Genomic DNA, 17,530 nt, shown 5'->3' with positions numbered 1-17,530 from the left:
CAAAATGCAATCCAAAACCCCTGTCCAGAAGTGGAAAGCTCTTCTCAATACACTCAACCACATCAGGTAACACCAGTTTAGTCTCCTCCCCAGAGGTGGCCTTCCTGAAGTTCTCCACTCCCCACAATGTTCTGACTGCTGGCACTGAGAGCCTGCTGTTTAGGGTCCACTTCCACCATGACTATGGAAATTTCCATTCTCTCCTCTGTGCTGGATCCCCTGAGGCTACTTCTCCTTCACTCACTCCTTGTTTTTGGTAAACACATCTTCCAGCAGCTTCCAGAGTTGTGGATTCTTTAAAATCTTTAGTTTATATAAATAACTTCTTTCTACCTTCTTACTAGTCCAGACTTTTGCCAGGATACAAAATTCTAAGTGAAAAAATACTTCCCTTCAGAATTTTGAAAGCACTGTCCCACTGTCTTCTGCCATTACTGATGAGACGTCTGAAGACATTCCAATTTTCCACCCTTAGTTTTGAATATTTTCTTCTTTTTCTCCTATTGTTCCTCTTCTTCATATGTCTTTTCCTTTTTCCTTTGGCTTCTTCTTTTGTTTTCCTTCTCCCTGACCAGCACAGATCTTTTCTAATCCTTATTGTATAATGAGTGGGCCCTCTCAATTTGACAATTTTTGTGTGGAAAATTTGAGTGTATTATGTCTTTCATAATATTCTACCCTAGTGTTTTATAAAATCCCTTTCTTAAATTCCTATTATATTGATATTGCTTCTCTCTAACTACCATAATTTTCTCAACTTTTTAATTCTTCTTTTACACTATTTGGTTTTATTGTTCATTTTATTATTCTTCATTCTTCAATGTTCTTAGGTTTATCTTCCAGGCTTTTTATTAAATTATTCATTTGTTATGCTAGATTTAACTTCCAGGAGCTCTTTCAGGTTCACTGAATGTCTTGTTTTGTTTTGTGATCTAGTCTACTATCCTTATTTTATGTATGTACCATATATTCTCGTATTATTAGGAATATTTATTAAATATATATTTTAAGATTGATTTCTATTTCCAGAACTATATGGTATTGTTTGTTTCCTCTGAGTTTCTCTTTTTGTGTATGGTTTTTGTTTGTTTGTTTGTTTATTCCTTCTTGTTCTTGTTAGAAATGTCCTCAAATCCCTATGTCTTGTGTCTGGTGTCTGAATACAAGTAGGAGTTAAGCACTCAAAAGAGGTTAGGATTTGAGTGGAGGCAGAAAGCTTTTTTCACATAGATTTTATTTTAGAGTGATCAATGTTTAATATTGCACTGGGGAACACCAGGTTTCATATCTCTGCACACACAGGCACACACACTTTTGATTGAATGATATAAGGCATTTTATCTTATGTTGAACTATTTCCCCTGAGGAAACTCCTCCAATCTTGTGTCAATGTCAATAGAGATATGGACCAGGCTGTAATGGTTCTCAGAGTCATTTGGGAAAATCATATCACATTCAGTGATATGATTACTCTTAATTCCGTTAATTTTAGCATGGCACCTAGACTCTTAACTGGAGCTGGTGTTTCTGAGTAGAGAGTATCCCTGGATCAAATTCTCCAAATAGCAAACTCTTTTACCAGGATTAGGAAAGTAACTAGCAATGGATATGTACAGGGGTTCAGAGAACCTACTTTTCTTATAGACTTCTAACCAGTATTCATGTATTTAGTCATATATATAACCCTACATTCAGAGACATCTGGTACCTCTATTTTCTGAGACTGTTGAGGTTCCGTTGCAAAAAGCAGCTTGCTTCTAATTTGTTTCCTGTCTCAACTTAAATTTTAACTTCCTTCACTGTTGCCACTCATCCATCTGCTTTGTAGCTTGCAAAATTATTATTAATATAAAATTAGTATTGTCGCATCTACCAAATCTGTTGTCCCTATAGTTGTAAATCTTCTTACTCATTTCTTCCAATTTAGTAGTGTCAGGAAAAAAAGAGAATGCATTTGATTAACTAAAAGCTTCCAAATTCACATTATAAAGGGTACTCTAGAAGATATTATGTATTTATTTCCTAATGCTTACACCTGTCTTGCTACACAAAGCTAGTACACATACTGAAAAACTAAAAGTAATTTAAAGCCAAATTACCACTCAAGGGGGCACAACACTCACAATTACATAAGTCAACCAATTATAGAAGCACTTGATTATCTTCAGTTCAAATTCATTTCTTCAATAAACATGTTTGGAGTACCTACTATGTTGAACCAATTAAGAAAGGATTAAAGTAATGCTTAAATGAACTGATGAATCAGTCTGATCTGAATTAAGGTAGTAATTGTGAAGAAAGTGGGGAGCAGATACTTTTTCTCATATATATATTTCAAAAAATATTTTAAAAGTTTTCCAATCATTTTTTGGTCTACACTCTTCTATTAGTTTCCTAGGGCTGCCAAACAAAGTACCACAACCTGAATGGCTTAAACAATAGAAGTTTATTGTCTCACAGTTCTACAGACTGGAATTTGGAAATCAAGTTGTTGGCAGGGTTGGATCTTCCTGAGAGCTGTGAGGGAAGGATCTGTTCCAGACCTCTCTCCTTGGCATGTATATTGCCGTCTTCGTGTTTACATGGTGTTTTCCCTGTATACGTGTCTGCCTCCAAATTTTCTCTTTCTATAAGGACACTGGTCACATTGGATTAGTGCCTACCCTAATGGTCTCATTATAAATTTATTACTTCTTTCAACACCTTATCACCACGTAAGTTCACATGCTGAGGTACTAAGAGTTGGGACTTCAACGCAGGAATTTTGTAGGCCCACAATTCAGTTAATAGCAGCCCACTCCAAATGAAAGACGAGAAAATCAGTTTAAACATTTTAGAAATGGATAAGTAGTTTAGGTAAATTACAGTGAGGACAACACAGAGCCTGCCCATTCAGGACTTACAGTCCTAGATTAATGTAAAAGAGTATGCCTATTAAGTGCTCTAGAAGATAATAAAATATATACCTGAAAGATCTATGCACATTTTGCCTTTTCCCATTCTCTACAGAAACCACCAATTGTTCTCATTTGTCCACACACCGCAGATAATGGCTAGAGATGGAGTCATTGGCTTAGAAACACAGGAGGTAGTAGAATTTACTGAACATAAAATAATGAAGCACTTAAAAAAAATAAAATAAAAAAATTTTAAATATAGTTTGTACCAGTATTTGCTTTATACAATTTAATTTAGTTATAAGTTTGATAGAACTGTGGACCTAACAAATGCATCATAAATATCATACAAGCCAAAGGTTACCAAAGTGAAATGTGTTTCAGAATTACCTGGGGAGCTTTTAAAAATATAGAGATTGTTGATTACCACCCCAAATATCTTGAATAGAAGGTTCGCAAATGCATAGTTTTAAGAAACTCTCCAATTGGTTCTAATGCCTGATCCATCTGCTTTGTCTTAAGGTTGAAGAAATTGAGGCCACTTTAACAAAACTACATCTCATAAGACATATTTAATAAAAAATGGTCTAGTTCTGTTTATATATGATTCATTTTGATCAACAGATTATGAGAGTATTCATAGAAACTATTTGAAAAACACTTTTCTTAATACAATCAATCAATGATACAACTGTTCTTATGGAAAAGATAGCTCAGTAATATTTGTTTCCTTTTAGTAAAACTTTAAGGTCACCAATACTTAATGTTGGCAGATTTTTTAAAACTCACATTAAAAAAAATCTTCTAAAATGGAAAGCACAACTTACTAAAAAAGATTTTAGAAACTTACAGATGATGTCCTATCCACTTCACAACGGCTACTGAGAATAAAACAGGCCTCAGCGTCATCCATCCTACATATAGATGGAAAAACAAAATAATCACACACAGGAATATCTACGTGTTTTCTGAAAAATAGAATTTCAGTCTTTAGTCCATATATTGCACAAAATGTACATGTAGATCATGTGTATCCCTAAGCTTAAATGAAAGTTGAATTTCAAGCAGATCATGACTATATCTGATTTTGAACAAAAAAAAATTTGCTATTGGGTTGTCTATTATAACTTAATGTTTTATGACAAAAGTTAATAAAAGCCAAACATTATTTCTTTGTATGATTAAATATATTTTATATGCATGCTTTGAGTAAATTAAGGGGCTATATTGGTCTTTATTTTATGATTAATAGTATTTTAACTGTAATGTCTGAATCAAACTAAGAGGGGTGGAACACAGCTTCTCTGTATTCATAAGTAAAACTCTACTCTGTATTTATACTTCCTAGAGATCATTCACCATCTTTTTCCAAGCCCCTTCCCCTCATGCTAGGGTTCAATATTTCTTAGGTTTAGTGATAAAGACAGTATATTTTAGTGTTTGATACATGATGTTCTAAGAGCACAAGAATGTTTATTTTCAAAATGAGGAATGATTTATCTCTGTGGTTCACTGTGGTAAAGTAAATATTTTCCAAAAAGAAAATGTTTTCTATGGAGAGGAAATATAAAAGTCTTTGAAATAAGACCAAACCAAACAGTTCTGGGAAAATGTTGCACCATGGTTATTAAGATCACATGAGTGTTGGATAACTTTCTTAAAAACACCATTTTCAATTAAGCCATTCAAAACTCATGCAACTAACCTAGGAAACTTGTTTGGAGAATCCTACTCCATGCTCTATGCATGAGGAATTGCACTGAAAAATGTATTAGTTTATATTAAATCTCAAATATTTTATAGGAAGCTAAGATTGGAAACGAACATAAAAATGGATACTGCGTCACTCTAACTTATTTTTTTAAGTAGCTTTTAGAGTATGACCAGACAGCTACCTCTCTCTCTCCTTCATTCCCCTCCCTTTTCTTTTATCACTTAGAGGAATTCTTCTTGTAAATGTGGTCGCTTTTACCAAGACATCATTTTAAGACTATTAGTAATAAGTCAGTTATATTAATCCTAAATATTATGTAGCTTAGGTACTAATAGCTAATACCAATAACTCAGATAAATTTGTTAGATGGAAAGAAGCCTCCATGTATTACACAAATTCATATTGAACATAATATGAATATTACTCATGTTTATTGTGTGAAGAACTTAACTGTCATATAATAAATTAAGAATATTGATTATCTACACCAATGAATACAATGATCTAGATTATAGTAGTATCTAAGCATCTATTTCTCTAGCACACCCAAATAATGAGTATAGATAGCAAACAGTAAACACCTAAAGCCAGGGTTTACCTGAGGTGCTAAGAAAATCTGATGACTTAAAGAACTGTCACATGTACAATGACCACAAATATAAAGTATTTAATCCAACAAAAAGATGAAAATACAAAGAAATGTAACTTTCCAATTAGATAACACTCATTATATCCTGCTAGCTTCTCGTGCTGTTTTTGTTTCAGAAGTTAAATCATTAAAAAAAAAACTCCATTAAATCGACTTTATTATATATAAATCAAAGGTAACATCAGAGTTCCTGACTAGGTATCTAGTCATCGTTTGAAGGATTATGCAGCACAAAGGAGTCCGGAAGTCTATTCCACAAAACAGTTGACTTTTCTTCTGTTCTTTTCCAACACCCACTAGACAGACACACACACATACACAAACACACACTTGCACACAGTGAAGACAGGCACAATCACATACCCACTCATGCACACTCAGGTTATCCAGGAAAAAAAAAAAGTATAAAGCACTTATGCTATTCAATTTAGTGGGGAGACTTTTAAATCTAGAAGAGCATGTAGGACAACTCAAGGGTAAACATGAAGATATGTTTAAAACTTTAAAAACAGCAGAAAATATTGAGCAAAACCACTTTTGTTGAAGATACCTTCTGGCATCTGAAACTAAGGAGATCGTTTTGCAGAAACTCTGTTTCTGTGGTGTCCACACTATGCTCATTAATACTCATACTCTGCTCATATGATATAACTCGCTAACTTTTGACAAATGTTTAAGACTATGTCACCTTTAAGACAAATTGGCTGGTACATGCACAAAAAGAAGAGGGTAGCTAAGTAAGTCCTGTCATCTTTCTGATTCCTCTAGTCCACAGCAACCATTTTGTCTCTGACCCCAGGCAACACAAGTGCTATGTGTCCAATACATAGTGCAAGCTCTTTAAAATGTAAACCCTAACTCACACTGCACTGGTATGTCACATCATATTTAGCTCACATTTTTTATATGTGAGATAAAAACAGTATTCGGGGATTTGGAGACTACTCTAACAGTGAGTCTAGATACCTCAGTGAAACTCTGACAGCTTAAGATAATTATTCTGGGCCACTTTTTTCATTGTGCTGTGTGGTCACAGTCTTCTGAACAGTTTTGCCTTGAGATGAGGCTGAAAAAGAGGAGTAAACACACTGATTTTATGATATATTTTTGACCTTTTAGTTCGGCCAGCAGAGGGACTAAGGCAAGAGTCTATACTCAAACATACTTAATCACATCTTGCAACACTGAAGGTTGCTAAAATTTGGAGGAAAGAGAAAATATTAAGTCACTCAAAACTGTAAGCTGCAAGATGAAAGGTAGGGATACCTACTTTGCTCTCAATAGGTCTTGATCTTTAAGGGCTGAACCTTGAAGGTAGATAACTCGTTGGGACCACATTGGAATCTGCAGTACCCTTCGAACCTGTACATCCATTTCAGTAGGACACAAAATCACCACATAATAATCCTATTCAAAACAAAAGGCAATGGAATAGAAGCAATAATGTTTTATGTTATACTACATAGAAAAATAAAATAGCTAAGAAAAATTTGAAATATGATAAAACTGAAATGAACTTTTGCTAATAAAATTTCACATTTAAAACCTGGGCATATATTAAATAGCATTACACTATAATAAATACAACTGGGACATACACAAAACTCATAAATCAATAAATTCATCTCAACTTATTTCAGTCTTACTAAGACTGTAAGGGAAGGTAATCAGTGGTTATACCTGGCACACACTTTCAGCTTGTGAAGGTTTTAGTTTTATCTACAGACTGATCCTAATATATACATTGAACACCAGGCAGAAGCATTTAAGTATCAATTCAAACTTCATTACTTTTAGGATCAAAATTGTGATAGTGATTTATATCATTTAGCTATATAATTATGAAACAATAATTTTGAACAGTTTCTGATGGATATTTGAATGAATAAGGATTCATAAAAACATTGAAAATACTGACAAAGTAAATCATAAGAACATGATATCAAAATATTACAAAATATATGGTCCTTTGGAGAAAATTACATCTGAGTGGTGAAACGGTTTAAACCAATGATCTATAGAAATTATAATTCTCTGGTAAACATTCACCATTTTACTGCTGTAAAATATATCTACTAGGAATTTCTGGAATTTAAATAATTCTCTACATTGATACTAGATAAAGTTAATGACTATATGATACGGTTTGGATTTGTGTCCCTGCCCAAACCTCATGTTAAATTGTAATTCCAAATGTTAAGAGAGGGGCCTGGTGGGAGGTGACTGAATCATGGTGGTAGATTTCCCCCTTGCTGTTCTCCTGATAGTGAGTGTGTATCACCCCCCTCTTCCTCCTGCTCTGGCCATGTGAAGACACATCTGCTTCCCTTTCGCATTACACATGACCATAAGCTTCCTTAGGCCTCCCCAGCCACGTTTTCAGTATAGCCTGTGGAACCGTAAGCCAATTAAATCTCTTTTCTTTATACATTACCGTCTCTCAGGTAATTCTTTATAGCAGTGTGACAGCAGGCTAATACACCATGGGATCAAAATTTTCCCACAAATGAATTTTCTTTATGGGTTATAATAAGTAAGGTTGAAATTAATTAAATATAAATAATTAAAAAAACAAATAAGTATGGAGTTGCTATTGAAAATGCAAGTTAACATATGAAAACAAAAGAATAAGAACAAAATGATTCTGCCATTTAAGACAGAACAAAACGATTCTATCATTTAAGAATCAATTATAAATTAGGTGTTTTAAAACACAAAAATCTAGTATTTATAAAGGTCTCCAAAATATTCACAAATCAATATTTCTATGTTTTGTAAGGAAAGGATAATTAGAAATACTAAGCATTGTCTTGAAGTCTAGAGTTATTCAACTTCTTGACAAAAATTTGTTGAGTAAATACAAGACCTTCAATAGACTAAGTGCAGTAAGCAGGAAAGGAGATTAATGCCTTGGCCCATAGGAGAAAGTGGAAATATTCAAGAATTTTATCTGCATAGACAGAAAAAAAAGTTTCTTCTTAATTCGTATTCTCAATTCATCTAGTTATTGTCCAATTTTTGGTCATGTATTGCTATACATATAGGACCTATTTATACTTCAGGTAACAAAAGAAAAAAGTCAAAGTCTCAGACTTTCACATTTCCATTAGCAATCCTTGGTAAAATTCTGCAGTATTTAACTGAGCAGATGATATTGAAATGGTTTCTTTCTTGTTTTATTATATTTTATCTTAAAATTCACTGTTTCATAAAAATATCATTTATGCTCTACCCAAGGGAGAAAAAGCAATCTTTTAATTCAAAGAAAAATTTTCTTTGTAGCATTAACATTATTCCATCTGTCTTTCAGTGTAGATACAGAAGGAAACTTAAAATACTGAGTATTCCTCCAGCATTTTTTTTCTATGTTCCTGGTTATATTTGTGGTTCTTCATTTACTCCTTCTATATTTGGTTGTATAAATAAAAATCCTCCACAAAGCAGGCTGCACCATCAGTTAATTGACTTTGACAATATGTTAGTAGGTATGATCCAGTATAGTACATAATATAAGCCAAATGTACCTGGAGCCTAGGATGAGCATAGAATTCATTTAAAAAATCCATAAGTAAATCAATCTTCAGTGAGCTGACACACAGGACGACATGCTTTTCAGTTTGAGCTCTGTGCCGACTATAGTTTCCACCTGACTTTTGTCTCTCCATCCACAAATAAGCCAGCTGTTCAAACTGTAATATATTTTCCACATGTGAATGAAAAACACAGTAAGGAAATAAATAAATCAATGCAATACATCTGTTGTTTATTAGGTACTTTCAATTTCCTAGATGGAACTCATTGAGATTGTAATTGTCAGCGTTCCCCTTCAACAACAGACTTTTCATATAATTTCCACAGAGGCTGCAAATGTCTCCCGGGGCTTCAGGTCTCTAAGGAAACATATTAACATGATTTTGCTATCACATAATAACAGGCCACTAAGAGGTTTGTACCTCTGCTTTATGTCCAGTAGAGCTGAGTGAAAGAGAAAAGCCTCATTGTTATTTTCTCACATTCTCTGTCAAGTTCTAACCACATCTCATGCAATAGGAGTTACTCTTACCACAACACACAAGGCCACATTCTAGCTGTACAGCAGCCATTAACGGAGGAAAGTGAGAGGTGCAAGGGAGGGATGTCAGGAAGAAAGACATGCATGAATTTATCGGAGAAGGAAGGCCATTTTTGTAGGTATTCTATTCAGATACATTTGCGGCCAAAGTTTTGTAATAGAATATGCAAGTTTGATTTGCATTTCCCTATAGCCTGCTTCTGATCTGCCCACACATGGGCAGCCAGGGCTTATTATAGGAAAGAGTTAGAGATTGCATCTACTTATTTTTAATTCCATTTATATATCCATCCCTTTGCAACCTCCCTACTCACTCCCCAAAGTGCCACATAATATTTACATACCATGTTCAGACTTTTTTTTTTTTTTTTGTAGAGATGGGGTTTTACCTTATAGCCCAAGCTCATCTTCAACTCCTTGGCTCAAGCCATCCACCTGCCTCAACCTCTCCCAAAATACTGGTATTATAGGCATGAGCCCTGCACCTGGCCCAGATTTTATTTGACAAACATAAGTAATAGATTTTTCTTCATTGCAGTGTATGACTTTGTGGTTTATTTTGAAGAATCAAGAGAAATCAACCCTTCACAAATTTATTTCTTTGATTTATCATCCTATAATTAAAAACTATATTACTCTATATTTACTATAATTAAGTACCCTATATTTAAAAACAAAAAACATCTTGAAGGATTGAAATAAGATGAGTGCTGTCAGTCATGACTGGAAGGAAAAAAAAGCAACTTGGTGTTTCTAATAAAATGTAAAATGACATTTCTGCAGTAATTTATGTAATTGATTAAATGTAATGATAGTGTGTGTTAGTAAATTATTGTTAGATAAATAAGCCACTTTCCATTTCTTATTAAATGTGGAGGATTCAATTTCACATCTCTGTACATTTCTATACAATGTAAGATGGTTTTGTTTACCTGTATGGGTAGAACCACAAGAGCAACACAAATCATAGCAACGACAAAAAGCTTGGAGGACCATGTTTCAGGAGTGACATCCCCGAAGCCCACAGTAGAAAACGTCACAATGCAGAAATAAAGGGAGTCAAAGAGATTCAGCTTCTTTCCTATTCGTTCCAGATGTTGGATCCCACAAATGCTAAAGAGACAAATATGCATTAAAATTAAATCTTTCAAACTGGACACATAATTTCTCATCATTATTCTTTTGAAAGCCAAAGCACATTTCATAAAGCCATTTAATAGTCAGCCTCTTATATTTCACAATATATTTTTCTAAGAAAGATATAATTAGGAAGTTCTTGTCCTACATTGACCAGACATGATCTTATTTTGATTAATAGCCAAAAATGGTAGTTAAAATATCACACAGTATATCTGAGTAACATGCAAAATGAACAGACGATTTCATGGGTGATACACATAGACATTGAATGAACATCAACACCAGAAATCGCTACCTCTAATCCCTACCAAAATACCAAGTCTTTTCTTTTTCTTTTGTTATAATTTTTTTGAGACTCTTTTTCTTTTTTTATAATTTAGGAAGAAGAGAAAGACAGTAAAAGGCTTGAGGAGTTAACAATTGCCAAATGCTATGGTTTGAATGTTGTCCCTTCCAAAACTCATGCTAAAATTTAATTGCCGTTGTACCATACTAAAAGGTGAGACCATTAAGCGGTGTTTAGGTCATAAGGGCTCCACCAACATAAATGAACTAATGTTGGTATCCTGGGAATGGGCTCCCTCACGTCTCTGTCTCTGTCTCTGTCTCTCTCTCTCTCTCGCTCTGTCTCATGTGTGCTTTCTCTCTCTTTGCCTTTCTACAATGTTATGAGATAACAAGAAGGCCCTCACCAGTTGCCAGCACCTTGATCTTGGATTCCCAGCCTCCAAACCCAATATAAGCCGATACATTTCCATTTATTATAAATTACCCAGTTTCAGGTATTATGGCAGCACAAAATGGACTAAGACACAAAACAATTCTTAAAACAAGTCCTTAAATGAATCAATCATTTGTACAAAGCTATTGATGAGGTGACAGTAAGAGAGCAGCGTAAGAGTTGTTAGATGTCTTCAAATTAGAAATGTGTTAAAATAACATTAGAAATAATGCTGCTATTAGCAAAAAAAACCAAAGTGAGACTATGAATAATAAAATATGTTGTGCAATGTTGGAGGAAGATGTAAGATTTGCAACACAGCAATCAGTGTATAATTGCTATGGTTTGAATGCTCGTGTCCCCTCCAAATTTCATGTTGAAACTTAAATTCAGAATGCAACATTATTAAGAGGTGGGCTTTAGGTGGTGATTAAATCTGGAGCTCTCAATAATGGAATTAGCAATCTTATAAAAGTGTTGGAGGGAACTAGATAGCCCTCTTTTTGCTCTTATGCCTTCTGCCATGTGAAGACACAGCCACAATGCGTCATCTTGGTGAGAGAGAAGGCTCTCACCAGATACCAAATCTGTGAGCCCTTGATCATGAACTCCCCTTCTAGAACTGTGAGAAATATGTTTCTGTTGTTCATAAATTACCCAGTCTCAAGTATTTTGTTACAGCAGCACAAATGAACTAACACAGAAATTGACACTGAGAAACAGGGTGTTGCTATAACAAATACCTAAAAATGTGGAAGCAGCTTTGGAATTGGGTAATGGGTAGAGGCAGGAAAAGTTTTAGGGTACATGCCAGAAAAAAGCCTAGATTTTCAGTGTTTAAGGGCAATTTTGATGAAGGCTCAGAAGAGGAGAGTAGAGAGAGCCTAACTCTTCTTATAGATTATTTAAACAGTCATGACCAGAATATTGGGGGAAATACCGACAGTAAAGGCCTTTCTGATGAGTTCTTAGACAGAAATGAAGACTATCTAATTGGAAACTGGAGGAAAAGGCATCCTTAGCACAAAGTGGGAAAACTTGGTAATTATGTCTGTGTTCTAATATTTTGTGGAAGGCACAACTTAAAGGTGGTGAACTAGAATATGTAGCAGAAGAAATCTCTAAACAAAGTGTTCAGGGCGATGTATTGTGTTTCTTGACTGCTTTTAGTAAAATGTCAGAAGAGAGAAATGGATTAAAAATGAAATTTATAACCAAAACGGAAGCAAAACCTAAAAATCTGGAAAATACTCAGCCTGGTCAGATTGTAAATAAAAATTGTGCTCCAGAGAACACACCAACAGTTTGTCCAAGCAACCATGTGATAAGGAGACTCTTGTAAGATAAAAGGAAGCCAGGTGGTCTTCATCAAGACTATGGAAGAATAATCCCGAAGGCATTTCGGAGCTCTTCCAAACTGTCACCCTCATCACAGGACCTGAGTGTGAAAGCTTTGAGGGCAGAACAGTTTCAACAGATGAAACCAGGGCATGTTTGGGGCCTCAAGAGTCAGCTTTCTTCATTCTGGTGCAGTGCTCTTTGGCCACCCCAAGTGCTGGTCAAGCAGGTGCAGGAGTGACTCAGGATGCTGCTATGAAGTCAGAGGTGGTAAACCTCGGTGGCATCCATGTGGTGCTAATTTTGCAGGTGCGCAAAGAGCACAAGCTGTGAAGGCATGGTGACTTTTCCTCTAGATTTCGAAGGATGCCTTGGAGAGCCTTGGGGCCAAGAAAGAGAACTACCACCGGGGTATGGCAGCACAGAAAGTCCCCACTAGAGCAATGCCTGGTGGAGCCATAGGGGTGGAGCCATCCCTGAAATCCCATAGCTGTAGTCACCAGCATGAAATGCCAGTGTGGGAGAGCTGGAGATGCTAGACCCCAACTCTATAAGTGCTGCTGTGTGGTCTTTGCCAAACAAAGCTTAGAAGATGGGGCTTCTCATGGCCTGGTCGGGGCCAACTCCTCCCCAGTGTGACCAGAAGTCAAGACACGGAGTCAAAAATTATTCTCAAACCTCAGGATTTAATGTTTTTTCCTTGTTGGATTTCAAACTTAATTGGGACCTATTACCCATTTCTTCTTGCCTATTTCTCCCCTTTGGAATAAGAATATCTATCCCATGCCTGTCTCACCATTGTATTTTGGAAGCAAAAAACTTGTTTAATTTCACAGGCTCACAGCTGAAGAGTAATTTGCCTCAGGATGAATCATGCCTTGAGTCTCACCCATATCTAATTTAAGTGATATTTAGATGAGACTTTGGACTTAGAGTTGGTGTTGGAACAACTTAAGACTTTAGGGGCTACTGGGATGAAATAAAATGTATTTTGTATGTGAGCAGGACATGCATTTTGATGGGCCAGGAGCAGAAGGCTATGGTGTGAATGTTTGTGTCCCCTCCAAAATTCACACTGACACTTAAACCCCACAAGGCAACATTATTAAGAAGTGGGGCCTTTAGGAGGTGATTAAAAGTCATGAGGGTAGAGCACTCATGAATGGAATTAGCAAACTTATAAAATTGTGGGTCAGAACCAGCTAGGCCGTTTTTGCCCTTCTGCCTTGGGAGGATGCAACAGTAAGGCCCCATCTTGAAAGCAGAGAGAAGGCACTCAACAGATGTTCAATTTCCAGCATCTTGATCTTGGCCTTCACATCCTTCAGGATTGTGAGAAGGGAATTTCTATTGTTTATATATTACCCAGCCTCAGGAATTTTGTTGTAGCAGCATAGACTAATATAATCATGTAATACTACTCAGTAAATAAATAAATAAATAAATAAAAATTAAAAGAAGCCAACTTCTGGATAAACTGCAAAAACGTGTTGAGTGAAAGAAGTCAGATATAAAAGACCACATGTTGTATGATTCTGTTTATATGAAATATCCAGAGAAGAGCCAGCAAATTAGTGGTTGCCTGGGACTGATTGTTGGGAATGTGGTGGTGAAAATGTTCTAAAACTGAATTGAGGTGATGGTATATATCTCTTTATGCATATAACTTTGAATATACATGAGAAAATTATTGAATTTACACTTAAAATGAGTAAATTTTATGACACATATATTATATCCCTATAAAGCTATTTTAAAAATCAGTGTATATTTCTGAACACTCACTATGGCTTCTGGGCACAACAAGCACATGGCTCAATTATGACAACCATGAAGAAATAAATATTCAATGTTTACTTTCCAGAAGTTCCTTTTCTGGCCTTTAAAGATAATCTCCTTATTTGTCTAAGTCATGTAGCATACATATTCTATTGTCTTTATGCATATATATTTTTTGGAACAGTCAAGAATAAGCTTATGAATGGTTAGGTAGCTGGGTAGGTACTTAGGTAGATGGATCAAGAGACAGAAGAGGGAAAGGATGATCATTTTAATTGTTTACAACAGTTGTGTGAGTTTGCTTTTTTCCTTTTTCTTTTTTCACTTTTTTCACTTCAGGTCTCCAAAATGGCCCAGCAAAATCGCCCTCGTTTTATGCTTACAAATTTTGTGTGAGCTGCCAGACTGTAAGCATACTTAAACCAATGAGTTGATTCATAACAGTTTATTGGCTCAGCTGCCCCTATGGAATATTGCCAAACTAATTACGCGAATATTCAGATGTAGTCTAGTATTACCAAAAATGGAACTGTATAATAGTTCTGTGAAGTCAAGTTTTAAAATTTTATTTAAAATAACATATGTTTGAGAGTGTAAACAATTTTTGCTTAACTTCTTTATACTTCACTAGAAAACAGAGAAGAAAGGAAGATAACATATATTTTTAATGATTCAAATATTGAGTGCTTAATGTTGCTTGAGTCTGCATTAAAAGCCAATCTCTGATTATAGTTAAAATTTATATTTCCTAATTCAAATATATATTTTCTAGACCTAAACTACCAGAAAAGTCTCCTACTGTGCTTCCAGGTCTTTTGATGGTCCTTTTAACATAATGTACTCATAAGGGCAGTACTCATATTCTTTAAACACAGCTCAACCTCTGGTTCAAAAAGCTGCGGGATTCTCACTGTTTAAAGAAACCTCTATAAACTGTAGTTTGATAGATTATTATAATAGCTGCCAACAAATCAAGTCTTCATATGTTCAACAAACCCTTCTTTTGCAATATAATATTCCTGTACCACCCATCAAGATATGAAGTCTATGTCTTCAGGTCCTTGAATCTGAACTGGACTAATGACTTGCTTTGACCAATAAATATGACAGAAGTGACATTATGTGGTTACAGATGCTAAGCCTTAAGAGACATTGCAGCTCCTTTTTCTCATTTTCTTGATACCCTGAGACCACCACACTGTGAAGATGGTGGTACGGTCTACTAGAGGATGAGAGGCCATGTGGAAGAGAACTAAGATGTCCTACTTGGTTCTCTTCCAATTGCCAGACATGATAGTAGGGCCATCTTACATCCTCCATTTCTCCTCAGGCCATCAGATTACTGAAGTTGAAAGAGTAATTACAGATGAGACTGGCAGAAAATCTGCCCTGGAAATCAACCACAGAATTTTGAGAAATAACCAAATGGCTATTTTAAGCCACTAAGTTTAGGGGTGCTTTGTTATTTAGCAATAGATACTATATATATATATATATATATATATATATATATATATATACACACACACACACACACACACATATCAATATGGACTACAGCATCTGGATCTAATTTGTTTCTTTCTTAAACTTTTGTCTCATTTATCTTACCTTCAGTATTTGGACTGTTTACTTAACATAATATCATTTGAAATAGTCAAGTACTAAAAGCAAGTAAAATAGGCTTTACTTTTCCTAGTAACTAGAATTTATAACTCCAGCCTTTGTTTCAGGTAGTAATATTTAAATATAATAAATGAAAAATTGGAGAATTTGAAATGCATTTGATTTACTTATTGAAATTCATTCTACATAAATAATGTACAAGTAAGTAATAAACTAAAAACTTGTCTTTCATAAAACAAATTGCATATTCCATATAAGATATATTTATTTTAATCACATTTCATTCTGAAATGTCTATGTCGATAACATATTTCAAAAGTTTTTATGATTAACTTTGCTACCATGTTGACTTACAAATCAAATGCTTGACTCATAATCCTATTATGTCACAGTGAATACTGCATACTCTAATATAAAGTTCAGTCAATCAGTTTAGTACATACTAAAGCATTCAGACAACTGTCTAGGCTATGTTTTATGGAAGAAACAAATTACTCAATATTAGAGACAGAATTGCCTGTAATAGGTATACAATCTGGACTCCATTGTCACTTTCACATTAAGTTTTGCAACTGCTTCCCTTTTTGCTATCTTGTTTTTATGTAAAAAGTCACCTCCTCAAAGAGTTGAAATTGTTTAGAGGGGAATTTTGTAGTAATTTGCACTAGCTTATCACATCCTAAAGGTAGAATGTTCACACTATTTAAGAAAAAGCTGTCTTCAAGCCTCATAAAATCCTAAAAATTTCATTTAAAAAGTATTTTTAAAATTACTTCTTCCGAGTTTTTTTTTTTGAAACGGAGTCTTGCTCTGTCACCAAGGCTGGAGTGCAGTGGCACGATCTCGGCTCACTGCAAGCTCCGCCTCCCAGGTTCACGCCATTCTCCTGCCTCAGCCTCTCCGAGTAGCTGGGACTACAGGCGCCCGCCACCACGCCCGCCTAATTTTTTTGTATTTTTAGTAGAGACGGGGTTTCACCGTGGTCTCGCGTGGTCTCGATCTCCTGACCTCGTGATCCGCCTGCCTCGGCCTCCCAAAGTGCTGGGATTACAAGCGTGAGCCACCGCACCTGGCTTTCTTCTGAGTTTTTATTTTACAAAATGATACCAAGACGTGGAGAAGTTTGATTTAAAAACAGAGAATAGACTGTTCTGATTCACATTATATAGTCATAGCATCATTTTCTGATACCCATTATAGAGTACCTATATACAACATGTGGAAAACACTGTTTAATTGCATATTATTTTGGTTACCGGCAACACAACTGGAGAAGTTTCAAAGATAATAAATATAAAGACTTATTTTACTGCTCTGTGGTAATCATTCAAGTAAAATATATCCTTATATATAAACTATCTCTTCAAAAAGTAATTCAGCTAATTGTAGGAAGGAAGAGAAGAAAGTGTGCCTTCAGGACAGGTAGATACACAGACAGTTGATTGTTACTTATATAGGAATTAAGGCAAAGACAGTTTTAGAGTTGAAAACTTACTGGATTTGCATTATGCACAAATGTTAATATTTCACTAATACATATTAGTTATTTTACCTAGATCTGCGACTCCTAAGACATGCTACATAAAGCTTTGAA

At 35.1% G+C, this 17,530-nt stretch overlaps 1 protein-coding gene and 1 long non-coding RNA gene across 6 annotated transcripts in view; one reads left to right on the top strand and one right to left on the bottom strand.

The window, feature by feature from the left end:
* KCNT2 (potassium sodium-activated channel subfamily T member 2) overlaps positions 1–17,530 on the bottom strand; it is a 398,329-nt gene that overhangs the window by 199,392 nt on the left and 181,407 nt on the right. For all 5 annotated transcript variants that reach the window (XM_055233859.2, XM_055233862.2, XM_055233861.2 and 2 more), the window contains exons 9-12: positions 10,265–10,445; positions 8,785–8,949; positions 6,531–6,667; positions 3,748–3,811 (exon numbers count right to left, since the gene is read on the bottom strand). In XM_055233859.2, coding sequence (XP_055089834.1) covers positions 3,748–3,811; positions 6,531–6,667; positions 8,785–8,949; positions 10,265–10,445 — 547 coding nt within the window. The remainder of the gene's footprint in view (positions 1–3,747; positions 3,812–6,530; positions 6,668–8,784; positions 8,950–10,264; positions 10,446–17,530) is intronic.
* The window catches only part of LOC134731969 (uncharacterized), a 156,136-nt gene that overhangs the window by 34,093 nt on the left and 104,513 nt on the right, over positions 1–17,530 (top strand). The window contains exon 2 of the long non-coding RNA XR_010114727.1: positions 10,853–10,971. This is a non-coding gene — a long non-coding RNA (uncharacterized lncRNA). The remainder of the gene's footprint in view (positions 1–10,852; positions 10,972–17,530) is intronic.

This window comes from Symphalangus syndactylus, chromosome 19, assembly GCF_028878055.3.
Source record: "Symphalangus syndactylus isolate Jambi chromosome 19, NHGRI_mSymSyn1-v2.1_pri, whole genome shotgun sequence".
Classification (NCBI taxonomy): domain Eukaryota; kingdom Metazoa; phylum Chordata; class Mammalia; order Primates; family Hylobatidae; genus Symphalangus; species Symphalangus syndactylus.
The sequence above is the reverse complement of the archived record's forward strand: the minus strand, read 5'-3'. Positions and strand labels throughout refer to the sequence as shown.